This window comes from Fulmarus glacialis, unplaced genomic scaffold (assembly GCF_000690835.1).
Source record: "Fulmarus glacialis isolate BGI_N327 unplaced genomic scaffold, ASM69083v1 scaffold1717, whole genome shotgun sequence".
Lineage (NCBI taxonomy): Eukaryota > Metazoa > Chordata > Aves > Procellariiformes > Procellariidae > Fulmarus > Fulmarus glacialis.
The window spans coordinates 10915-38264 of record NW_009223635.1 but is presented as its reverse complement, the minus strand read 5'-3'; the positions used below and the strand labels follow the sequence as shown (position 1 = coordinate 38264).

The following is a 27350-nucleotide window of genomic DNA, read 5'->3' as shown; positions in this document are numbered from 1 at the left end:
CATCACAAAAATAATTACCAAGCCTATTACTGTAGCTAAACCATCCTTCTTAACATCTTGCTAGTTGTTGTTGCTTTTTTAACTGTGGGGAACAGATGAAACTGCAGAGAAAGTTACACTAATTAGACACTACCAACAACCAGAGCAATCGTGAGGCTTTCAGGCTAGCAGAAGAAAGGCACACTTTATCTTAAGTGGCAGTATTCTTTATTTTCCTTTTTAACAACTGTGACAAGAGAAATTACAATTTAAGACTGTGATCTTCTGACAAACACAGGCTGGAATTTCAGCAGCATTTGAACATCTAATTCCAGTGGATTCCTTTGAAAATCCCAGTTCAAATTCTTAAAAGGTGGAAAGGTGATGTCTGCACTTAACAGGGTGAGAGATAGAAGTAGGGAAAAACTAGAAGAGATTTGAACTGTGGCAGATTCTTTTGGTGGGGAGAGGTAAGGCTTAGCACACAAAGAAGCTTCGGCCTGTGTAACATCTCTTCTGGCACAGCTAGGACACAGCTATCCCAATATCAGGCACTGGCCATTTAACACCCCTGGGATCATAAACAAGTCACAACCTCTGTGTGCCACATCAGCAGCACGGGATTCAAAACCAACCACCAAGCACAAGACAGTTGTGAGGGTTAATTAATGCTTGTCAAGTGAAGTGCTTGGAGGGAAGGTGAGACCCTACAAAGGAGTCATAGTATTTATTAACTGGCATTTCTTGTTAGCAGCACAAAGCTGAGCAGCTTTTCCATGCAGCCTCACTGCAACTACATTCGACACATACTTCCCACCTTCCACAGAAAATAAATCTTCCTTCTCCCCCTCCACCATCCACCACAAGCTGCAAGGTTCAGGGAGCGAGACTACTTGGCTACGGACTGTAGGGAGCACTGCTGATTCAAGGCAGATGCATCTGTACAAATTCTGAATGAAGGCTGCCTGGTTTCCAAACAGTAAATGAAGTCATGCAGATAATCTTGCTTTGCACGCAGCTGTTATCAGGGCAATTCTCCCACTCTTTGAGCTTCAGAGCAGTCAGTGGGTGCTACGACTGCTTGGAACAGATTAGAGCAGTCCTCAGGATAGCAGGGTATTAATTTCTACTCTGCAAAATTAATTTAGTGCAGCAGGTAGATAGCCACCACCCTCCCTAAATCTTGCCATGTGCTCAATGCAATGACTTTGAGCCATGTAAAGGAATACAAGCCTCTTACATTTTTCCCTGGGAAGCTCCACATCACATTAGCGAAGACTGTGCTTTGCATCACAGTTCTGTGTTCAACACTGCTGAGACCATCACACAGGTGGAGAACTCAGCCACAAGTAGGATCACACTTCCCTAAGATCAGCAAGATGATCAGCAAGATAATCAGCAAGATGGCATCAGGGCCAGAGAGAACAGATGCCTGGATGCTGAGGGCTGAAATTGTGGATTAATTGCCCAACTCTTCTTGCGCAGCAACCACAACATGGGAATTAGCCTAAGCCTTGTCCGTCACTAAGCCTCAGCACCATGCCCACAAGCTTCTCTCTTTCCCATCCCAACAGACTGAGCCCACTACTTCCTCTTGTAAAGGAAGAAATAGTTTTCTTCTGTTTTTTCCCTACCTGGGAGAACTCTTGAGCTGTGCAATTTAAACACCTCAGCTTTGCAATCCCACTAATAGCATTTTAAACATCAGTGAGCCAAACTGATGAGCTATCTTGGAGCCAAACCATTCACTAAAAGGAAAATTCAAATATTCCTAGCGCTATAACAAGAGAGATTTATCCAGAGCTAACTAAGCAAACCATACTACCGCCTGATGCCAAAAGCCTCCAGATGAGAGATGCAAGCCCAGCTCTTGTAATGGCTTTTGAAAACACACCCTGTCTGACAGCTAACCCAATCCCAAACTCTATTAGGGCATCCTCGGAGCTACATCTAGTCGTTAGCAAAAACACCCCTTCTACCCCCACCGGCAGCTTACAGGTCACACAGCCAGCCACAACCCTAACCCAGCACATGCCTACAGCCATTTAAGAAGTTATCTACTATAATCAGTCTTTGCTAACTAGATGCAATAGCAATTTTGCAACTGCCAAGGACAATAAACACAATGCAAAAAGTGGCAAAAAGCCTCCTTTAAGCAGTTGCACGTGATAAATTGCTGAGAAAGCACGATGGGTGAAACTCTCAGGTGGCACGAGTGGGTGTAATGCCACTGAAGTCAGTGGAACCATGCCCACACAGATCAGTGGGAATATGGCTCAACAGCTACATACAGCTCTGTGCAAAAGATCAGGTTCCTAAGTACAAGGGCCTACAAGCCCTCAGCTCCAGTGATGAGAACAAGGTGGACTCTGCACAAGATGGATTCAGAAATGCAGCAGTCTGACAACACAACGCAGGTGCTCACAGCTGGACAAGAGATGCACACACACACACGTCTCTGCCAGCTGTAACGCCACATCACGTCCCTCGCACGCAGCTGATTCCCTGACCTTATGAGTGCTCTATTAATTCAGCTGATAAAAATCATGCTCCTGGGTTACTTCCTAAGTGACAATGACTTGGAGTTAGTCATTGTTTCCAAGCCGTATTTATCTGGGAAACTGTTTCCTTTCTTGGATTGCTTGTTTTTTCCATGGTATTAACTGCTATCTAGGGAAGACCTAGTCCAGCGGCCACTTGAAGGCTCTCAGCAAGAGAAGTTCTAGTTGGGGCTGCTCTGCCTTGCTGCCCAGGCTGAGCTTTCACAAGTCTAGAGTTTCAGCCATGGCCTGGGTCTACTAAGAAGATACCAGGTCCCAGGTGCAGGCTTCTCGAGCCTGGTGAGGGGTAGAGGCATTTAAAATGTAAGGGGGTGAAATATCAAATTTTTGTACAAAGTCCATATTCTGGGACTGGTGTAACACCAGAGAAATGAAGGGAAGGAGGGAAGTCAAAACTCTGGGATCTGACCTTCCAAAATGTGCTTCACATGCAAAGATCTTGCAATCATGGCTGAGCAGGCTCTCCCTGCTAGAGGTGAAATTATGCCCAGGCCTGGGCTGAGCTACAGCTCTCACATCCCATTGCAAACTTAATACTTCTTTTGATGAAGCGTCATGTGGAACAGCCTAACCCTGCAAACGGTGGCTGGACAAAATTAAAATATATCGCACAGACCGATGACACCATATCTCTGCTGCAGACTATTACAGCTACAGATCCGCTGAGGGCTTCCTGCTGCCAGACTGCGCATCATGATGGAGGAAAAATGCTTACAGGAAGTTTTTATTTCTAGTAGGAGACCAACTGAATACAGCTTTACAGCCAAATGATGATTTCTGACAAGGCATTAGGCTAAAAGTGTTTTTTAAAAAAATCCTATAGCATGGAAACATAGTTTGACTCTACAGATTGGACCAGGCAGACTGGAAGTTAGATAAAAGAACTTTGATTTGACTTATAAAACTCAACAAGTGTGATCTGGAAGTCATTGATGGAGAATAAATGCAGAACACTAAGATGTAGAACTTTTACAGCCTCACTTTTCAGGCCATATAACTACACTTTAGAATTTAAAACAGCTGCTGTTCACCAGAATGTCTCCAGTGCCTAATTTTTAATCACGTAGAGGCAGCATGCCAAGTTTCCAGAATCTTTTTCCCAGAGCATCAATAGTGTTCATACATCTCTGCCTACTGATGAGATCATGAAAAGACAGGACTCTTGCTTGTACCTTTCTCTATGTTTGGCTGAGACATCCTACAGCTTCCTTCGTAGTGAAAACCTCTATTAAGCATTGCCTTTCAAAACTCAACTATTCTTTAGTCCTGGATAGGTGTTATAAAATATAAAATGACACCAAAACAATCCAAACCAATTTCCCAGGAACTTCACAGTCTTTAGGTAACACAAAGCCTTATACACAGGAACAAGCTGGGAATGAAAACATCTTTCTGAAGGGTTTTGCATCCACTGGATTAGCTCCCCTCTGGAGCTGCATCTGTGCTAAAGCCTCATGCAAAGGGAGGAGGTCCGGCTGCGGCGGGGGGTGACTCCCACCTTGCAGCGCTCCAGCTCCCACCCGGCTGCAGCACCCTGTGGGGAACATGCATACAGGAGAAAAGGACAAAACAGGGCTCCTGGCACCACAGGAGAAGGTCTGTGAGACCTCATGGGAGAGATGAGGACATCTAGAAGGAAGCAACGGGATCAGTTTGGGAGGACTGATGGAGGCCAGGGTTCCCAGAAACTCTGGAGAGCGAAGGAGAGACGAGGGAGTTTCAGGAGGAGGAAGGCAGAGGAAGAAGCCGGCTGCTGCCAGTCCTCCCCCCACTGTCTGGACCCAAAGGTGGATGAGTAGGCTGCAAAATCCAGAGAAGAGAAATGAGAAAGGAAAGAAATCCAGACCTGGAGAGGCTCTGGAGTGGGAGGATTCCACTGCCCTTGTCTCAACATAGCAGTTTGCTCCCTGGCACAGGCATAGCTTAAACAGGATCCTAACGAGGCAGTCTTTGAAATTAGGGGGAACCAAGAACCAAGACACACGGCAGGGTCTCTCTCAAGCGCAGGAAAAGGCTTTGGCTGTGCTGCTGGAGGGCCTGTGTGTGAGCGGAGAGGAGGGGAGACATGGCTTCAGCTACTCGTCATTTTGTAGGGAGCAGGCTGAAAAAGTCTGTACTTCCCCCACTGGAATGTCCTCTGAAACAGGAAGGCAAAAGCTCCTCACGCCAATTAATACTTACTTTCAGGCCTGGGGGGCCAGGTGAGCCAGGGTTTCCGTGGGGACCCGGGGGACCCTAGAAAACACAAAAAACACAAAACAGAGTCAAAAGGAGTCGGTAGGCATCTGCGTTAGTCCTGGGAGCGGCAGAAAGTCTCAGGCTGTGCCGTGCCCAGACCTAACAGCACCGCACCAGCAGCCTGCACCCCAGCAGGGAGACGGCTTCAGCAGGGCCCTCCTTAGTGCCTTCGGAGTGGGGAAACTTGGCTGCCCGTTCCCCTCTACCTTTACAGAAGGTGACGTGTGTCTGTCACCACAAGATGTGTCACGACAAGAAGATGATTTGGGTACACCAACTATTCCACAACCAGGAAGAGAAACTATCTTGGGGTCAGGCGAGTCGAAGCTCTGCAAGGAGCCCCAGCAGAAAGAGATGGAGGTAGGCAGAGGGGAGTGGAAGTGTGGCAGGGTGTTAACAATTTTTTTGGCCAAAATGGAAGAGAACACAACTAATTACTAAAGGGAAATTTTAAATTGTTCAGCTATTTGAGATGAATTCATTTCCCCAGAAACCAGATTTTTGCCTTTAGAGATTAGACAGAGAATGGATGGCTGGACAGTAAAATGGGGGGAGCAGAGGTAAGTCCCTGTTTAAACCATTTAAATCTATGTTTTTGCATAGGTCTCGCAATCCAATGACACTGTCAGAGTACCCACCTCAGATCACATAGCAGTATCTCCTTTTGCATCATATTTAAACCACCCTGCATATTTTCCGAAGACTATTTAAGGAGTTATCTGGAATAAGTAGCTAAGAATAGTTTATCCCGGGATTGTATACAGCACGGAAGATCTGTTAACCTTTCAGGCAGAAGTAATAACAATTCTAAGACCTCTTGAATACGTTCCTGGGAGATGAAACAAGAAGATTCAATTCCAAGGGCTCCTGTATGCCAAGACTGTGTGTGAGCTTTACACCACCATGAGGAGCACTTTAATGTACCCTCTAGTTAGAGGAGTACAGGCTAGGGGATAAAAAGCCACTCAGACACTTTCCCAGTAAGCTATAGTATTTCCGACAAGCTCTTCAGCCTATGTGGGCCAAAATCTTCAGGGTCTGACTTCCAAGGAAAAGCACTGCAGTTAAACATGCGACTGCCATCCAAGTTCAGTGCCCTTGCTCTCTTTTGAGAGAACTGCACTGATGTCTATTCAGTTTTATTTTTACTACACTGTAATAGAAAATAATGGCTTTTTTTATTTAGCTATTGTATCTTGTGGTATAGATAGTTGTTGAGTGCTCAGTGCTATTTCACAACACATGCTGCTCTGCTGTAAGAGGCTGTTCAATTAAAAGGCTGAGGCTGAACTTTTCAAATGGCATTTTTTACCCAAATAAATTTAATGTCCCATTCTTAAATTCCTTCCAAATTTTCAGCCTGAATCCAAATACATTTATTGTCCCATTCTTAATTTCCTTCCAAATTTTCAGACTGAAATTCTGTGATAGCTTAGCCTGGCTGTGAATTTCCAATGAAACTGAAACAACTTTAATTAAAATTAAGGTGTTTGTGTATCAACTTGTCATTTGAAAACCCATACAGCTGCTGCAATCAGAGTAACTGAGCACTGAGTAGTCTTAAACAAACTCATCTTCCCAGCAAACTATGGCATCACCTGCTCACCTCATTGGGTGGGACACTGAAACAGAGATTTAATGTGCTGCTTAAGGTAACTCAAGAAGTCTGTGGCAGCAAAAGCGCTTCAACCCAAGTCTTCCAAGTCTCAAATAGGTATGAAAATTAATATTAAGTGACAGAAATCAGAACAGTAAAGTCTCTATAAAAGATGAGTTCCTAAAAAGCTCTTACACGTAAGCAATAATCTAGGTAGCTCTGAACAGGGTTCATAAATCCAGACTGCTGCTAGATTTGAGGAGGGAATTCAGCTGTTATTCAACTTTGGAGTCGGGCAGCTTGGCTCAAAGCCCATTTCAGTGCAGTTAGTTGAAATCCCTGCTCCACCATAGCCTGGGGCAGGCTTAAAACAGTGTCAGACTGGAAGGAACAGCATGGTTCGGTGTGACTCCTAGCTGAAAATGGTAGTTTCCAGGAGGAAACCTGGAACATAGGAAGCTCGGTTGCCAATCAAGAGCTCCCTGATAAGAGACTAATCACACCTCCAGCAACATTTGGTGCAGGCTCTTCCAGAGCTAAAACAAAGCACAGCAACACAAATATGAAAAGCCTTAACCAAAAGGAGGGAAGAAGGGAGAAAGAATCTAGTCCCAGTGTCCAGTGACAAAACATGTGATTATGAAAAACACAGGCTCTTGATGTAAGATGGAGCCTTTATCACTGAATTCAATGAGTCTCATAGCGTGTAATCCAGGCAAAGGAAGGTCAGAAACCCATCCTGTTCCCAAAGACCAATGTGGTCTTATCCTAGTGAGAAGTGGCCACATCCTGCTGATGAAGTGACAGTGGGAAGTCCAGTCTGGCACACAAGAAACTGCTGTTACCAAGTCTGGAGCTTGTGCTAGACATTTTAAACTGGGCTCGTAACAGTGGAGAGAAAAGGGCGTAGTCTGGCAGCAGTCCTAAAAACAGTGAAAAATAACTGATCTTGATGTGTTCCAACATGGTTAGTCCTGAATCTGTGATTACACCCACATTCTTGGCAGAGGAGGAAGATGCGGTGTGGTACTGTTAGATGGGCTGAATAACAAAAGGTACAGGACAGCATCCGCCCCAGGAGCTGTTAGCAATACAAAATCTGAACAGGCAGGCCTTACAAATTAATCCTTGCACCAATCTGCAAGCCCCAGTAACATTATGCCCCCAAGCTACCCACTCTTGTTTTATTAAGCCCAGTCCAATGTTCATTCCTCTTCTCCTACTGCGCCCAGCAGAATCACCCATCTCCAACCAGCGCTCCCAGAAATTGCCCTCTTTTCATGGAGAAACAATTGAAGAGTTAATTGCTTTGTAGTTCTATAGTTAATTGCTATATTTTACTCAGCTATCCTGGATTTAATTCAATTCTCACTCATATCTAGAAATTAGGATTCTCCTAAATATATTTATCATCAATACATTAGTTTTGCTCCTCTTTTCTACACGCAGGATGGGACAATGCTGAGACCACAAAATAAAAAAGTCCCATGGCACATATTACTATTTGCACGGGTGCCTGTTTACCCACCCACTTTGGCTCCCTTATAACTGCTGAAACAATCCAATCTAGCGGCAAGCAAACTTGCATCTGAAATCTTCCAAGCCTTGCACCAGAAATTCCACGGAAAATTTTATCATGGGACAGCAGTAGCCCAAGGCTCAGTGGCACAGAGACCAGAACAATCCCTGAATGTGTTCTCCAAATGAGGGGGGGTTTCCCAAAGGTGACGGGTTTGTAATCTCCCTGGAATGTCTTTTACGTGAACGATGCTACTTGAGAACTACACTGTGCCATCCAGTTCATCTCGGTGACGTGCCTGGAGATGGGACCCTGCTCACAGAAGCGCTTTTATGTGTACTGGTTCACAGCCCGCAAAAATTAACAAAAGTGTAACTGTGCACAGCTCCCCCCATCCCTCCAGCATTCACAAGGAGGGAAAAAAAGTCCTCTGAACTCCTGCTAAATGCTAGAAAGCTTCAGTCAGAGGAACGACCACTCGTTCAAAACTCATTATGTGTTGGGGTTTCACTGTGTAAAGCAACTTTTTCTGCTCCTGACCTACAGATCCCACTCTGACCTCTGGCTTGCTGAAAAATGAGCTAAGTGAAGCCAAACAAACTGTTTCTTTAAACATTTCTTTTCAGAAATTGGAAGATCTTCCTAATGGAATGAGGATACCGGGGAACCTCTACAGCTGACTAAGTTCTTGCTTGTTTTAGGAGGGAAGCCCTGCATTTTGAAGGAAAGAGAGATTTTTTGCAACCACAGACCAAATGTAACAGGGACATGTTACACTGGGACCTTGCAGTCTTTCAAGCTGCTAAGGTTCACAGGAGGATGGCAAGAGCATCCCAAAGCATCAGGAAGTGCATACAGACTCTCTTCACCCATCCATTTGGATTCCTCCTGTATTGTATCAGAGAGGTTAAACAAAACAAGAGCAATTGCAGCATGCCGAGATTTTTATTCCTAATTCTGCCTCTGAACGGTTGCTTGAGTAAAACACTCCCTTGCACCTGAGTTTGCTCACCTGTTAGAGAGGGAGATCGACTTCCAGTGGGAGCTGGCTTCCTAAATCTAGGTGTTTTGCAAAGTTTGACCACAGCTCTTTTCTTGCTGTCCTGGGAGTGAAGCCAACAACGGGACTCCTGTCTGTCACGTGTCGGCTTGCTGCCTCCTTCACGTAGGAGGGGGACAGATAACTAGGGTTTACATAGCACTCGTCTGGAAGGCAACATTTAAGGCCAAGTATCATGGTTCACAGTACTTTTCTGCAGACCTGATTAAATCACGGGTAGTTTGCTGGTCGAACTATACCAGTGAGGACTGCAACGAGTCACAATTTGTGATCAACATAGATGTGCTGGCAAAAGCCCTTCATGCAGACAGCCTGGGAGTGAAGCTAATCGAGTCCTGGGCGAGGCAGGAATCAGCTACAATGGTGCAGAAGTTATTGCTCCGCCGGGAGCCCTTTGTTGACAGTTACTTGTAGAGCTTGTTAGCACAGCTCTGCTAGCAAAACCCGGTCTCGGTCACTGCTTCCCCACTAAACCTTGATGTTTGAAGAAATGCAAAGGTCATCTGCAAAAATGAAGTGCACATCGCTTGCACAGAACTGCTCTGTGCAGGTTGCTGTGCACGTACCCTAGTGCCACCACTTGCACACACAACTGTGGAAAAGGTGTCCCATGACATGCCTGGCAAAGTACTTTCACATCATAGAAACCTGGGGAAATCCTTCATTGCTAAACTCGACATTCCCTTCAACAGGCATCTCAGATCTTACACAGACACTTGCCAAGGCACGTGGCACATTCATTTGAGGAGAAGCTGTGTGGACAGATCTCTTGTTTATGCCTCCAATTCTTTAATGCAGATATAAAAGCTGAAAATAATCCTAGCTGGATACAGAGAGAAAACCTTCCTGTAAAGTGCACATGACCAACACAGCAATATCTATACAGGTGCACAGAGCTCCTGAGAAAGTGTTATTAGCCATCATTTCCAGTCATCAGAACCACAACGTTTTTACTCCTTTCCCTTGGAGTCCTTTAGGCAATAACGGGAAGAAGAAACACCCAGCTTTCATTTGTTATATATCTCTGCCTTTGTAGTTGTAGAGCATAGGTATAGTCTGAATCTGTCTCAGTGGGTCCCTGATGCTGAGTGATAGGGTATAAAATTAATTCCACACTCCTAAAATGGGGATTGGCTTTTAAAAATTGAGAAATCGTCATTTTCAAGAAGACTGCCACTACCCATTTAGTTGCCCTACCTCGAGGTGTGTCCTGAACACAATCTCTTTCATGCTTTTACAAAGACTGGCATTTGTTATTGCAAACCAGGTGGCATTGCTTACATGGAAGAGCAACATTCAGACTGCACAGGCAAGTCTAGCAATACTTATCTGCTGGAAACAAGGAGACAGAATCATGGCATCAGCCAGCTTTTCTTACAAACTGTCACTGACCACAATCTCACCCTCAAAGCAAAAGCTAATCAGAGCTTTCGTTTCACCCTGAGCAATATGGAGGGAGAAAGAGAAATAAAACAGAGACAATATAGAATTCAAAGGAGTAGAAATACTGCGCTATATCAGCAAGAGAGCCACTTTATGGACTTCACAGCTACAGAAGGTCATGAGTCAAATGCTGCAACTAGATTTTTCAAATGAGCCAAGTCATTGTATAAGCATTAATAATGTAGAAATTATGCAAGCTACAACAAGGGCATTTATGTCTCATGCTTTAGGCCATAAACTGCATTGGTAACAAGAAAAAAATCCTTCCTTTCCCCTGGCATCAAGCACTGCAAAGTTGCATGCAATATTCACCTCCCCTCAGGAGCTCCAGTCTTGGGCTGGAGCCTCATAGGACACCTCATGGGTTACCCATGGGCTGGGCTGGTGTAAGAACCGCGCAGCTGCTTTGTTCGAGGATCAGTTTAGGCAGAGGTAGAACACAACCCCTGCAGTGTTGCACATTTATTTTTACGTGGCTCGTGCATAACAAAAGCAAAAGACTCAAAAATTCCCCTAAGCCTGTCTTAGTTTCTGGCAACTCTTCTTTTTTGCAATGAAATCCTTAAACCCCAAAGAGCCACAAGTAAAAAAATACTAGAAACGTGTTGCAAAGTCAAAACAACTTATGCACAGAGCAGTTCTGTCTCCAGTGCTCCAGGCCAGACATTTACAGAGTGACCCTTTTGCCCCCTCCCAAAATTAGCACAGCCTCTTTGCAGAGGTCCGAGCCAAGCCAGGCTCAGCTGTGCTGAGCACTTCCTAACTGGGAACTCTTTCCTGGGCCGATTCTCAGCACCTCTGGCAGGGACCGAACTCAGAAATCCTCTGTTGCTTATTGTCAGTCAGAGGATCATCTCAAATATAGGATGGAGCATGCCACAGCTGGGGAGTAACACAGAAAGTTATGACATGGCTTCCACAATGCTTTTTTCTTCAGAAAAAAATCAAGTTTTGGTAGTAGTGGAATTTGGATGTAGAGCTGAAATTCAGTCATTCACACAGCAGGCAGGGGATGCAGCTGGGGTCTGCAGACATGGAGTCTAGTTTGCACACCACAGGATTGCAAGAAGTAACACCAAACACTTCTCCTGAGTAATGAGCTGGGGTAAGAACAAACTTTCAGCCTTAATGGGGACTTGCTAAGAACTGCGAACTCCGGGCAATTTGCTGATGTGGTTGCTGCTCAGGTATTTGTAAACAGAAGACATCAGGGCTGTACAACCATCGTGCTGATGTTTCACTAAAGAACATATGTAATGTGGAACATATTGTCCTGTCCATAAAACACATGAGCCTGGTGTTATCTAATGCCTTACAATTACGGCCCAAATCAGTATTCAGATCTGTGGATATCCATGCCCAGGCTGCAGGGGGTCCTGCAGACCTTTTGGTTTTTACTGTTGTAGAAAGGAGCTGCGTTTATCTTTACCGGGTACCGCAAGATCTCACAGGACTGTAACAAGTGTCCTCAGGGAATGCGCAGCCTTCTAGCTCTTCGCCTCTTGGTTGTTCTTTAAAGACATTACATGGGGTTGAGTTTTAGCCAAGTATGTGTGAGGAAATCTCCCTCTGCTGCCAGGCCAGGATGCTTCCTGGATCACAGATCCAAATATCCCCTCCTTCCAGCCTCAGACACTTGCATCTTTTGATTCCCAACCCACATCAGTTCAGTGCTCAGGAAATGGGCTCCATGACCGTACCTTGTGGGACAGCACCTTGCTACCATGAAAATGGTGCCAACAGTTAACCGTATCCAGGTCAGGCATGTTGCCCAGCTGTGGGAGATTACTTCTGCAGCTAGGCCAATGAAGAAAGCTTTTCTCACAGCTAGCTGCAGCACTCGGCACCAGATGTTTCCTCAGCATAGCACTCAACGTTCAAAGATCTGCATCAGAATTTAATGTAGGGAGGAAGAAATTCAGGAATTTGCAATGGATTTTGTAGAACAGCTCAGACATTTTGCTCTAGATCCTGAAAAGGAGTCAGAGAGCAGGTCTCAGTCTAGGGAACACAAGAGCTCATCCCTGCGTGTTGAGTCCTTGGTCCTAGACCATGGTCCCACTAGTGAAGGCATAGTGACAGTGAAGGACCTCAAAGGAAGAAACTTGGGAAGCTGGGGACAGTGATGGACAGAACAAAAAGCAGCCAAAGCCAATATTCGGCACCGGGTTTGCAAGAAGGAATGGATACTGGAAACAAAATGAGACAGACAGAGCTCATTCTTCTGACAGCCATTTGGAAACATTCATCCCCAGCCTTTGCTGATGCCAAACCTTAGCTCAGGGAGGCTGCAAATCACCAGTGTGGCCTCCTGAAAACCTTTAACAGGGAATGAAAGGAAGGAGCCAGACCTTAACAGTGGGGCTTCAAGCAATCATTACTCAGCCATGGGAACATACAACAGCCCTTGGAACAGTAGGACAGGCAGATGCAAGTACAAATGGAGGGATATTTTTAAACCACTTACTCGAGAACCTCTCTTGCCAGGTGGTCCTGGTAAGCCTGGCAGACCTGGTGGGCCCTAGAAAAATAAAAATAAGTATTAATGATGGTTCTATAACAGGATGGTGCTCCTGACAGTATTTCAGGGAGACCCATAATACAACCATTTGGAGAGGACCTGGGGAGAAGGGCCAGTTATAACACCACGGCCAGAATTTCCCTACAACTTATGCTATTACCGTAAAGGGATAAAAGCCATGCACAATAACATCTGCAGAAGCATATATTTCCATAGAGTAGAGACAGAGCGTTCACATCTTTCTGCTGTGGACCGCATTCCCGTGATTACAGCTGTGTTTCACGCTTCCAGTTTCCTGGACCCGTGCTATAATGCAGGGGTAACACAACTGTCTCTCAGCTTTGGAGTTTCCTGCTACGTGCTAGCACACAACAGAAGTAATGTGTTAGCACCTTGGCAAGGGAGGAACATTGTGTGTTGTAATATATACCAGCTGAGGATGTATATAGTTCTTGGTACTGTAGATTCCTACATGAGTTGCAACATAATCGCATCCCGGCACTTCATATTTTAAAGCAGCGTGTTATAAAATGTAATAAAATTGGTGTCAATGTTGGAAATTCTTAAATATGGCCCTGTAATACAGGAGAGGTCAACTCATACATGTCAGTGGTGGGGGTTCTTGGAAGAGGCTGAGAACAAAGTGGAGATATCAGGCACCCAGCTGTGCACTGATCTGAAACAGGTTAGGCAAAAATACTTAACCAATGAGGTTTGAACTCCTTTGAATTTATTCATTTATTTATTCATTTTTTTCAATGGACTGGAGAATTCAGATTTCTGGAGAGCCATTTGCAACTCCTAATAACTCCTCAAAACTTCTTTTCCCCCAAGCCAAACATGTCTAACAAGAATAACTGTTAATTAAAGCATCTCCCAGAGGATTTATATTCTAGTAGCTTGTTACAAAAGACGAGTTTTCATTGCATCCAGGGGAGAGAGTGATCCAGAGCAGCAGACTGAAGGATGTTTGGAAGGCAGCCTGAGCTCTCCAACTGCCTGGCAGTCAGGAGAGCAGGTCCCAGGAGCAACGCTCCGCGGGGAAGATGGGTCCATTGCATGGAGCAGGTGCAGCGCGAGCCCCATGGCCGCACTCTGGTCCCAGCACGGCCTCGCTCCCTTCCCGCTGGGTCATCTCTGTAGGATCTCACATGCACGATCGCCCCGAGCAGAGCCTGCTGCAAGGCTGACCCTGTTGCTGCTGAAGGATTGCCAGGCAGGACTGCTCAGGCTCCGCAGCGTGTTACTGGCCCCGAGGAAGAGTGAAAAGTTCATGATCTCTAATGCAGGAGTCATCAAGTGCATGATTTAGTAACAAAAATCAGGCCTGGAGATCCCTACCCTAAATCTCATGCCCAGGATAAGATTCTGAACAGAGAAAACCTGCCTGAACTATATAGGTAGCTGATGAATACACCTTCCCCTAAGATTACCAACCCTCCTATACATAAGCAGCAAATTAATTAGTATAAAAGAGGTCTTTTAAAAAAGTCATCCAGACAAACTTGGTACAGTAGAAAAAAGTCAGGGGGAGGAGTAAGCAAAACCCAGGGTAGGTCTCTGTGCTACTAATTTGTCAGGACATCAAATTACTCATAACATTTTTTTTCTATCTGTAGTAAAGGTGACAAGAAAAGGATTGTTTTAAAAGTATAAGAGCCTAGACAGCATTGAATAACTAATGCCCCACACTTGGACACACCGGGATGGCCTTCTATCACCGTATCACTCACTGCTACTACCCAACACTGCTGCCTGTCCTGGAGATTTCCAGTCTCTATAGCCTGGGACGCTTCATCTGACCTCTTTGCAAGTTGCTTATTGCTGGCTAACACAGTATTACTGGTCCTTGTATTAACAACCCTCATTGATACAGCTGACCCTCATTTTAGCAATACTCACAGCATTTTAACCTGCCATTGTGCCAGCTCAGGGCCCCGCGCATAACGCAGTTATACAGCTGTGCAAATAGACACATGATTGTAGGGTTTTTTAAGCCTAATGTATAACTGTGCTCCAGAATCCAAGCTTTTATTAAAAAAATCCCCTTGCCCTTTTAGTTGGGAAGGTAACTATCAAAACATGAATCAATGCAAATGATCCAGCAACAGTTAATAGAGTTTACCAAAGATTAATTCAAGTCCTTAACCTCTTCTCCATCACAACCCATCTCCATTTACCCCTAGAAGGAGAAGTAAAAAAGAAGATGCAACCATCTGAGAGCTGCGTTCTATGCATACCAGAATTGAGGTGACCTTTTCCACCTTCCTGCTAACAGCAGCTGCAATTGTACTTGGCCACTTGAGTAAAAACGTTCTCCAAAAACATGGGCTGTTCAGAATAAACTGAAGCTAACATAAAAATAAGGAGAAAGTTAATACCTGCACTGGAGTGGGAATACGGAGTTAAGGGAAAGGCATGTAGCTGGAACAGCACAGGAAGAGCAGTACATAATTCAGGAGTCCCTATCACTTTGCTTTGGTTTAATTTGCTCTTTCTTCAGCCTTTTTTTTCCTCTCCTGAAAGCTAAGAGGAATAAGATGACTGTAAGATGAGTGGCTAAAAGTTGCCAGCCACTATGGTAACTGCATAAGGCAAGAGCGTGACCACATACAAGTTAGAAGCAAGCCAAGGTGGAAGAGGACTGGGGTAGCTGGATGAACACACGTAACTGTGAAACATGACGCACTGCAAGACCGCCTTCTAGCCTCCTACATGGTTCCTTAGTAGTTGGATTGGATGGGACACGTATTGTGCCTTCCTAGTGACTCGTTTCTCCTCCGCCCTGTGCCCTATACACATGCCTCTATAGCACCCAGCTCAAGTTCTCGAACAAGAGGCCCACGGCAGACAACTGGCTTTGCCGGGGGAGAGCAATACTGAAATACACACGAAGAAAAATGCACATCCGCAGAGGCAGCCAGAGAAGAATAAGACTGGATCAGGGCCCAGCTACTTACAGATGATGGATGCAATCCCACGTAAAACGCAAGGCTCCGAGATGTGGAGAGTAAGAGGCATCTATCCACGAGCCTCCACGCAGCAAGCCGCTAAGAGTCTGCCTGGAGGTAACGCCACGCAGTCCCTGCTCTCACCAGAGACATCTCCACCCTCGCCCCTAATGCAGGGAAGAGTTAAACTGATCACACAGAGCCTGTGTGGACCTTTCCTTGTACCCTTTAGAGCATCCCTAGGGAATTCCACAGGGAGCAGTGGGAAGTGCTCGGAGAAGCAGGAAGATTTCACTTGCAGCTGGAGGAAAATACCACTTCTCTGCTCCTGCCCTCCCATTGCAGGGACGCCCCATGAGATCGGCAGTGCTGACAGCCTCCTGCAGCGAGCTACCATTCCTAGCACTTTGGTTCTTGTCTCTCTGGCTTGCCTACTCTGTTTTGCAAACTGATGGCAGAGAACACGCACCCTGTTATCACACAAAGCAAAAATCAGAGATCAAGGAGAAACATGGCAGAAGCAGATACTCTCTCTTCTCAAGCCAAACAGCCAAATTGTTAACCAGCCTGAACAGTTCTGTGAAGCCACTAAAGGCAGCCACATAAAAGTTTAACCCTTCTCAGTTTCCCACGGTAGCATTAGCAACGATGACTGATCCCGCCAAATGATTATAGGATTTATTCTAAGCTGCTGCTGGGAAACTTTCTGGCGCAAAGGGGACTTTTTTCCTTAGCTTTTTGAGCTTCAAATTGCAAATGGAAAATTAAGCTAAGTTGTCTGAAAGGGAAATACATCGGACCCTGAGGACAAGAGAAATCTCACCATTTCCTCTTGCTGCCGCGATCGGCCAGTTTATACCTCTGCCTCTTCCACATCATGACCCTCCGCACGCTGCTTCCTCTGCCCGCAGCAATGCCACGGGGAGTGCCTTCAGATCTCAAAACCTGAGCAAGGCTGAACCTGTTCAGAGAGGGCTTCAAGGAAAGCACAATCGGTAGAGGAATTGGTGCTGGTGGTTTGGGAAATGACTCGCTTCCTTTTGAATGACTACTAAATCAACTTGCTCGGATAGCGAAGTATTCCTGCAATCATTTCCCCAGAGGCAAGTACTCAGCCTAGTAGCAAATAGCTGACAATTACCCAGGACACAATTCAGCTCCTGTTCCAGTGCACACTGGTAGACTGACACATCTATATTTTAGGGTCTCGCCCATGTACTGCTGCCTCCCCCGTGGGGTACCGCCGCACAGCATTAGTGGCATAGTTCTCCTTTATTCAGGAATGGTTGTGTTTCAGAGGTGGGCATCCTGCACTGTGCAAAACAAGACTGAAGAGAGAAGAGAGAATATTCTTCTGAGATGCTAATGCATGTTGTAAAACCCAACTTAAAAGGGAGTTCAGAAAATGCATCAAAAGCTTCTCACATTGGCATCAAGTTCTGAGCAGTAACATTACCCCTGCAGATAGAGAACCTGTCTTGTTTTCTTCCTGCAGGAGGATGAGGCATATTTCATATGCAAGGCCACTGCCACAAATCCACCGGTTAGCCTTGTACGTCTGGAAAGCACCAGCACGGAGGGACCGAGCAGCTGCAGGGGCAGCACTAGAAATAAAAATCCCCTGCTCAGGAGAATAGAAGAGGAGGAGAAGACCTCATCTTCAAAAGATATGCCAACTCCGCATCACCTCACTGTCCTTGCCAGGCACTGCGCAGAGAGGGAGACAGGACCTAAACTAAAACCCGGCTTGAAGTACTGCCTAAAACAAATCTGCAATTTTTGGGAAAAAAAAAATCCAGCACTTTGGTTACTTTCTTCAACGCAGACTTATCATATTAAATTTGGACACATCTGGGTTTCAACCAGTCTAAAAAGAAAAAGTCCTCATAATTCTGGCAGGAACCGAGATGTTGGTGGAAAGCCAGTCTTGTAATATGATTTCCGCAATAGACACAGATGTTTATTCTGGGTCTGTACAACACCTATCACAGAAAAGTCCTTGTCCACAACTGGATTCCTAATAGAGTGGCAGCACAATACATAGCAAAATATTAGTATTCCAGCTTGATGAAAGCAGCTTTTCTATAGAGACTTTTCAGGAACAGTCTCTGCACGAGACACTTCAGACTCTCGAGCAACGTCAGACCTTGGAATGAAGTCTGAAATGGTGTGAAGGAATAGAGGGATCCCATACTCTATCACTCACTCTCTATTTTTAAAGATTTATAAAAATACCTGTATATATTTAGACAATACATCCCTACATCTTTTGCAGCACATTTATCTCAATCACACTTTCAACTACTGCTCTTCAAAATGAACTTTGTTTTACACAAATAGAGCTCTCTGATGCTTAGTCATTTGCCTGCAAGAAGATTTCCCTTTGGGGATAGTTCTGGTTAAATTAGCAAAAAAATTATGATCCAACTGTGTGAGTGAGGCTAAAACTTTTCCCATGTATTACACAAAGCATATGATCCTTTTTTTTATTAATATGACTCATTCATTAAGAGACATTCAAACACATTGTGTGTTCCTTAATTTATCATAGACTGTCAACTTGAGTAGCCTTTTCTGGTACAAGGAGGACTGGAAATAGGCACTTCTTATTTTATCAGCGTTCCCAATCACCTCTCTCTCTCCTACCCACTGATTGAATTGGCAAGGATTGCTTCTTTACGAAAGCAGCTGGGCTCCAAGATAAACTGCTCGTGCGGAAGATGGCAGCTGGAGCAGTCTAGACCGGGGACGCGCTCAGAAACACATCTGCCTTTGAAAGAAGGCTGCCTGCCAAACGCCACACCTCTGGCTGGGCTGCTGCCACCAGGGTTCGAACCTGGGGCTCCTGGCCGCGCACCGCGCCGTGCGGATGGGAACTGGAGGCTGCTGGTCTTCCGACTCGGATACTTGGAGAGTCGTTTGAAACACGCTCCCTCCCTGCCTCCCCGCTCCTCTTGCGCCAGTCAGTGCTTCCACAGCCTCTTAGTGAACTCAGCCTGCTCCTCTGCACATTCAGTGTCAGGTATGGTTTTCTTGCTCTAAAAATAACCCTCAGACACTAGTCAAAAGAGTCAATATGGGGCTTTTTGTTTGCAGGGGCAAAAAAGCTATGGAATTACAGCCTTGGTGTATAGGAGGAGAAAGGTCCAACTTGGGTACGCTGTCAACAACCCAGCTAGACTCCAGGGCTGTGCCAGGGCAATGGGTTTGCTGCAGCTTTAGCATGTAACACAGAGCACACACAGCCCAGCAGCCAGTGCTGATGGGCAGGGGAGAGGGCTACAGCCCCCTAAATCTCCCCATCAAACCTGCTGCTGGTATAGACAAGCAAATGATACCCCATCCACCAAAGGATTCAAAACATCTATTGCATCACAGCCTTGCAAGGGCTCGAGGGCTTCACGTGCTGGCAACAAAACACTATTTTTCATGTATTATTTTTCTTTTGTGGGTGTCCAGGCTACCTGCAGCCACGCGCTGGGGTCACGCCGCTCCGCAAGCTGAGCGAAGGCCCGCTTGGCCCCGCGCAGGGACGGGTGATTTCGAGCGGGGCTCGGCAGAGGTGCTGCAGGCAGCCATGGGGATGATTCAGGGGGACGTTTGCCAGCTGCTGAGTCAGTGCTGAGTTACTGACTTAGCATGATGTTTGGGTGTTCTTTTTGCTATTTCCCCCCTCCAAAAGAAATGTAGAGCTGAGATCCCAAATGCTTGTGGTTATTAATGGTTCCCAAGAAATTTTTCTTTTTTAAGAGCTTATTATCCTCCCTTCTCTAGCCGCCCAGAAAAACCCAACATTCCTGAAGAATTAATGCTCTGCCATTAGTTGCATGTGGGACGCAGCGTCTCCATTTCCTGTTGCGCAGCACCGTGGTGGTCTTTTGGGACAGATTAATCCACAGAGGGTGCTGCCATTTACTGCTAGGTGAACAGATCCTTTTAGCCCCTTGCTTGCACTCCTCTAACCATGCGGACACCTCCCTCAATTGTGGGGAAGGGGCCCTTCCGCACAGCTAAGATTATACCACAGCTATTTGGGTAGCATTCACAGAGACCGCAGTGCCTGAGTCATCACTGCCTTGCACCCTGGCTGTCAATCACATCCTGATTTTGGGATGATGAGGATGAGAGATGGTCCTTTCTCTCTAAGTGGACAGCCGGACAGGCAGGGTGCTGCTGGCTGCCAGCCTGCCTCTGCCCATAAATCATCGCCGAGGTGGCCCCAATCCTTGCTGAAAAGGTAGAAGGCAGTTTCCCGTTCACACTTCTCTGCTCAGTGTGACAGTCTTCTTGAAGAGACCTTGTATCAGGCAACACAACTGGGAAAACTAATTAATCATCTTATCCTTCCACCCGCGTGCCAGACTCCGTGTATGACATTCCCAGTCCACAACCTGCCCCGTCCAGGGAAAGCGCCGGGCTGCGATATCGCGCAGCAGAGCAGGAAGGGCTGAACTGACCTCATCAGAAACGTCTGCCCAACAGCACGAGGACGGCGCCAGGTAATTACTCAAGCATGGAGCATTTATCAGCACTTGCTCTGAAACATGCTCGTCTGGCCATGGAAGCGCTACATTAATTTCTCAACATGTCATCCCCACTCTGGTCTTTTCTCCTCTTTCTCTTCCCACGTCAGAGACATCCAAGGCAGTATGGTACAGAGATCTCCGAGTGAGTCACAGGAGCTATCGAGCACCGCACAGCAGCCAGCTCCAGCCAAGCCGTAACCTTTCCCTCCCAAAGTGCCAACTTTGTTTCCAGCAGCCAAAGAGAATAAGGCCAGACATCCCTTAATTCAGGACTCCAGTTGTTCTCAGATGGGATGGAAAAATTCTGCCATCTCTTCCCTTAGCCCTCCACAGCCTGAATCTGTTTCTTTGCTATGATTCACAAGCTGAGAGGGGTTTTCCACTCCAGTTCAATAATAAGCTCTTTACATTGCAGGGGGAGGTGGGGACTTGGAGCTTGGTCACCCTCATGGCACTTGCAGGGCAAGAAGGTGGAAAAGACCAGGATTCCTCCGGGCTCCGAGCAGGCCACCCAGATCTACCCCTTACAGGTAAGCAGTGTTTTAAGAGAAGTTCACAATTGCTGAATTTCTCCTCTTGGAAATACGCCTGAAATGACTCTCCACAAAACACAGAAGACTGCCCAAAGATAAAATCGCTGAAGCTCGTTCTGTCTACTCAGGGATTTAGCAAAACTTCGCCAAGTACAAAGACTGCAACAGGGCTGTGTGCCTCTAAAGTCAGGCAGGAGCACAGGGCTGCCTGCGCCGCATCCCGCTGCATCCCCCTGCCCGGGGCAGCACCTTCACCTCTCCCAGGGACGGGAACCTTCGACCAAAACACACCCCTCAGTGACTCCCCACCCAAATTACAAGGAGAGAAATCACCACGCTGCTTTGAGATGGGACAGGCAGGAAATGCAAACCTTGAAGGTAAGCACCCATTGAGGGCTTAGCGAAACACTTTAGGTGTTATATGCAACAACGTGCAGCACATCTGCAGACACAAGTGCTGTTGATTGTGTTCTTTAAGCTAGTCTCAGTATTTCCATTGTAAACCCTTCTTTCACTATTTTAAGAAGTCAGCTGTAAAAGTTTGCTTTAGGCTGGAACTTAGCAACTAAAGGCTCCATCTGGGAGAAACTTTTTTTACATGTACAACCCCTCCCTCATGTATACAATATAGCAAAAGGCTTGGGCTGGAACACCAAATCCTCCTAAATGTTGGCCAGTTTAAAGATCCTGTTTGCATTCTTGCATTTGAAAAAACCCAAAAAGCTAGCAGATAATTAGTGTGGCCTGACTGCTTTTAGCATTACAAAATGTGTGTATACTTTTATGACAGCCAAGATATACAGCCTGAGAGCGGTTATTGTGTGTGGAATGCAGTAGTTAAATTTATAAAGGAAACTCTTTGCACATTTTAAGTGTGGGCTATGAGAAATAAAAAAAAAATTAACTTATACCTTAAAAATAGAGGAGTGTTTGTTTAAAAAAATAAATCCTGAAGCAACCTCTATACTTGCATTTGCTGAAACAGGGCACTTTTCTGGAAATCTGAATTTCAGGTACAAGACAAATTAATAATCAGGGTCAAGAAATGGTTAATTTGTGGCATGTTTTTGAGGCACCTGGGTTTTCTTTGGAAGGTGACCGGCAGTTCTGCCTTCTTGGCCCTGAGTAAAACCAGGGGTGTGGAACAGAGCCCCAACCTGGCCATCAAAATTTTAACCAGCAACTTGTAGGAAGGAAGGTGGGATTTTTTTTTCTTTTTTCTTTTCTTAAATCTACCATTAAGCTGCAACTTTAAACACAAACTCTTAAGGGGCATCCACCATCACAGAGCACTCAAGTTCACACTGAAATATATGCTAAAATTGTGATCATCAGATAGCTTGGCTGCTATTTCGAGTTGTCACACTCCACTAAGCTTTATAGAAACCCTTGTAGGTTATGGTCTGCCAACCATTTAGCTGATCTGTGACTGGGAATAGTTAGCATTAAGAGCTTGAACTTACCTGAGGTCCTCTCTCTCCTTTCACTCCTGGATATCCCAGTAGAAATGGAAACGGAGTGGGTCCGAGGGGGTCAAAGATTTGATAGCCATCAGTCGCAGCTGGGGTTGTGAAGTTGAAGGCCTGTGCCCTGGCTCTGGAGACGGGACGGGCAGACCCCAGGGGTGGTTTGGTGTACACCAGAGGGACGTTACTAGGATCCACTTTCCTGGCGGGGGACGGCATGTGCTTCTTTGGAATGGGCCCATTGCTTGGATTCGGCGGGGTTTGCTTTAGGGTGACAAAGTGGACATTGCTGGTTGTGTTATCAGTCATCCTCCTCATTGGCTTTACAGTACTGGGTGCTTCAGAGGGCTCAGTGGTGGGTTTTTGGTTGATCTTCTTTTTGGTCTCTTGCTTGGACTCCTTCCTGCTGGCCGTGGCAGGGCTCTGGCTTGTTGCTGGGGCCTTTTTGGCAGTGGGAAGGGGAGTTTTCTCGATGCGCGTGCTGGGAGTGGGCCGAGACACCCTGAGGGTCATCACCGTCCCCCGACGGACCGAACGGGTGGGTGGCTGTGTTTCAGTACTCGACGGAACAGGAGACGGGGCCACAGTGACCTTTGTGGCTTTGGTTGTCAGTCTCGGCAGCGATGGTGGGGATGATACCAATGCGACCGTTGTTGCACCTGAACCCCGAGTCTTGAGGGGTGCAGTGACCCTGCCAAATTCCAAGGATGGGGCAGCAGTTGTCAGGTTTCTCAGACCCTGCAGCGAGGGCTCCATATGCTGTGGGGTGCTCGGGGAGGCACTGGGATACCTGGGCAGGAGGGGGATGAGGGGGGGCAGGTTCGGCCGGTAGGTATCTGCTTGCCTGCACTGTCTTTTTAGGTATTTACAGTAATGATGAGCTGCCTTGGCGGAAGGATAAATATCAAACTGGCAGATGGCTCCTTCAAACTGCACGGAGTGCTGGTTCATCTTCCCAAAGAGGAAAGATCCATGTGGATCCACTGCCTCGTCCTTTTTAAAATGCAAATCCGCATGTACTCTGCGCTTCCCACAAGAAGTAAATAAAGTGACTGACTGGCCACGGATATCGATGGCCATATTGTGCCACTGGCCATCATGGACATTGTAATCAAAATATACAGAGCGCTTGTGGCCCACATACACTATGATCTTCCCAGGCACAAACTGGACCCCCAGCTGCAGTTTTTTCTTTTTGCTCTTGACAGCAAAGAGGAAAGCATTGTTGATGCGGTGGGAGCAGAGGCTCAGCACTAGGAGTAGGTCAGTGCTGGAGCCTGCGGGGAGGATGGTGCTGACCGGTGCTTCAACACGTGCTCGCTGAGTGAAGATGACTCCTGATTTGAAAGGAATGACCCCTTGAGGAACTGTACGTGATGAGGACCATCCACTCGATGGCCTTTTCCCTGACAGGCCCAGTCTTTGAAGAACATCCACATCTGAAAGGGAAACACAAACAAAATGGGAAGTGTTGGGCAACCCAAGGGCTGGATGGGTATGGGGGTCAAGCCAGTCCATGCAAAAGGGTAACAGGATACAGGAAACACCAACCATCCTCTCACACGTACACGTTCAAATAATCAGAATGGAGAGCACACAGCTCTTCTGCACATAGTGTGAGGAGCAAGTGCATGCTCAACTTGGTCATCAGCAATTGCTCCATGAGCTCCATGTGGCATCTGGCTAGCTGTCCTGTCCCACCAGGGACCGGCTCCAGATGTTTTGGAGGGAGCTGACCTCACTACAAGGAAATTTCCCTCTGAGAACCAATAGTCCACTTCTCTGGGATTTAATTCTGAGTACTGACCGCACAGCTGGAAAGGAATTTGAACAACAGACTGAGCTGGGATTGCAAAATTTTATATCCCCAGAAGGCAGGGAACAAAACTTTCAAAGGGAGCAAAAGACTTGTATCTGTCTCTCTCCAAATTAGTAAGAAGCAGCTTTTGATCTTCGAGACTCTGGAGAGTTTAGGGAAGCAAAGGTGCCTCCCAGCATGAAAAAAAATTGCACCTAGATTTCACTGAACCACTTAAGGTTCTCAACAGCAGTACTTTTTTCCCAGAAGATCATCTTACAGCCTTAAATTATTTTAATAAGTTGGAGGAACCAGACTTGGTTTGTGAAGAGCTGAGAAACTAGTTATGGCTGCCACTGAGCAGTAGAGGTAGGACTTGCCTCCAGCATTTGTCACCTAGGAGCTGGGTGCCTTGTTCAAGAGAGGATGAGAGGGATTGCTGTCCAGGGGCACCTATCTTTCTCCACTGACTCCGGGAGACAATGGACAGACAAGCAGAATCCTCTGGTTTCTGGCCCCAAGGTCTAACAGGAGTCACGCACAGCTCGGAGTCCAAGGCAGATTAGCAGGCAACAGCAACATGAACTGGAGCCAGCTGGCGGCAGCCTCAGCTGAACTGCTGAACTGGGGAACGTGCTGAGGTCTACGTGAGAAAAGCTGCAAAGGTAAATGTGCCCAGACCTGAAAAAGATGCTCATGCGCCCAAAAGCTTGTTCTCTTACTCCAGCTCGAACATTTGGTCTAATAAAAGATGTTACCTACATAGTATAGACAGATAAATGTAAGGCTATAATGATTACCATGACACTACCACTGTGGAAAACGAGCTAGGGTAACTGTATTTCCTTCCCTCTTCCCTGCCCAAATGCAATCCCCATTACCTGATGACCAGCTAACTCTCGTGTATTTAAGTGCTCTTTGGGGAAGCTAGCCTGGGCTGTACAATTCAAATGCTGATCTCGCAAGGTAAGAATTTAACAATCAGAAATGCGGCAGTGTCAATCATGGCTGCATGTCAGCTAACATCATGGGATTGCAGCTTTCCCAGATCAAAAGGAAAAGTAAATCAAAGGTTGTCCAAAGAAAAAACAAGCTCCTTTTCTAAGGGGGCCTTGGAATTTGGCCTCTTTCACCCTTAACTGTTAAATATTCACCATAATACCCAATATTTGGAGAACTGGCACTTAAAAGAGATCCTCAGTGTTGGCCAGAAGGGCTGTAGACTCAAGCCAGTCTGAGGCCTGTAATGTTGCTGGCCAGGAAGGGAGGAGGATAATGAGAAAACCTCTGTTCCTTGACTTTGGCAAAAACCTTGGCCATTTTTGTATGTAAGAACAAGTCAATCAATATTTATTTTGTCTGAGCTCAGCTTTATTCCCACCTCCCTTTTTTAAGGCAGCTTGACTCATTTTCTAGCAGAGACTACCCGGAGAAGATGCGTCAGATGTGACAGGGGATGGAAATTTTCCCACTCTATGCAGAGGGCATGATTTACTGCACAGCTTGTGCAAGTGGTACTTCTCCCATACTAAGAAATCCTTGGTCCCCCGCTGTTTTTCTGCCATATTGCCCACTGGGGCTGTCCCTCAGCATAGCAAAGGTAGAGCTTTCCCCTCTCTGCACTGAATGGAGGAATCACAGCAGTATCTTCATACTGGATAACCTCCAGTGCCCATGAAACAGTGAAGGCCAAAGCCTGGCTATAGAGAAGTCAAGTGGGACCCTTGCCACAGACTTCAAAGGCATCAGGATTTAGCCCTAAGGAAATAAATTTTCCACTTAAAATAGGAGCTGGACTCCAGCTTCCAACTTCTACATGTATTTTTAGGTTCTCTCCCAGAGACAGACAGTGGTGTATCTCTACTAGGCAGAGATGCTTTACACTCCAGAAGCTATTCATTTGGTAGCTGCTCTGCAAAGACATAAGGATGTTTCCCTGCTCAGAGGATGCCGCTGCTGTTTGCAATACCAGTCCAACTGCCTCGTTAGGCGCTGCATCCAACAACAGCGCTTAAGAAAAAGGAAAAAAAGCACAACGCAAACACTCCCTTCTCTCAAAACCCGCTAAGGTAGAGCCAAATTCTAGATGCCTACGCAAAACCTGAGTAAAACAGACCTCATGCAGGACATGTATGTGGATTTTCCAGCAGCAGGTCCAGACACACAGCTCAGGACTCCTGTGCACCCAGCCCGTCTGCCTCTCCATCCCATGCCGACTGCTCTGGGCTGGTGGGGCACATCCCCCGGGATGACGGGATGTCATCAACTAACGTAAAATGCAAGGTAATTGTGGCTTCCTTAAGTAGCTCCAATTTTAGCAAAGCATTTTTTCCCCTTCAAATTTTTTCCTCTGTAGATTTTTCCATCAAAACACATTATTTAAAAAACCATCCACTTAGAGCTGCCTGGTCCCAGGTGCCTTGACGCTAGTTGCAACATCACTGTAGCAACATTTGAGCAACTGGGAAAAACTTCTAGCAGACTCCGAGCATGAAGTGAGATGCACATAGATTCCTGAACAATCACATGATTATCTCTGAAAAAGGGGATAAAATGTTTTATTGCTCTCCTTCTCATCTCTTTCTTTCCCTCCCACTTTCCCCACGCAAAAAGCTTTATAAGAAAAAGAAGCCAAAAGGCAGGAGAGAGAACTTGCAGCTTCCTAGATTCCAGCAGCTGAGATGTGATGCCCACAGCTAAGATTGGGTTGAATAAATGCTACATTTCCAAAAGTTACTGCCCAGACCCTTAGTGCACATCAGATGAACTCACTAACCTCATGATCTTTTGGATTTGTAACACTTATGGAAAATCATCCTCTGCGTTCCCCAATTTTCCAGTGTGCAGGAAGACCCCTAAGCCTTATAGTAATAACCGCAGTGCTTTCAAAAGCCCATGGCATTGCCTTAATTTCATCCTCACATAGATCTATGAACAAGCTCTTATTTGCTTTTATAAATCTCATGTTTGAAAATCTTGAGTGATAATACAGTCTCAGGTCACCAATGTTTCCTTACAGCCTTTGCTTCCTTGGAATTTTTTACTTTCTGGTACCCTGTGTCTGATTGTGGGGAAACCAAGCAAGATTTTTTAAATTCCTTTATCACAGAGAAGTATCTCAGAGGGGAGTTATCTACCACACTAAGGTAATGCAGTAA

The 27350-nt window shown here is 46.1% G+C and overlaps 1 protein-coding gene across 1 annotated transcript in view; it reads right to left on the bottom strand.

Moving 5' to 3' along the window:
• COL27A1 (collagen, type XXVII, alpha 1) overlaps nt 1-27350 on the bottom strand; it is a gene marked incomplete at its 5' end in the record, with an annotated part of 152145 nt that overhangs the window by 123410 nt on the left and 1385 nt on the right. The window contains 3 exons of the mRNA XM_009581850.1: nt 4722-4775; nt 12865-12918; nt 22392-23833. Coding sequence (XP_009580145.1) covers nt 4722-4775; nt 12865-12918; nt 22392-23833 — 1550 coding nt within the window. The remainder of the gene's footprint in view (nt 1-4721; nt 4776-12864; nt 12919-22391; nt 23834-27350) is intronic.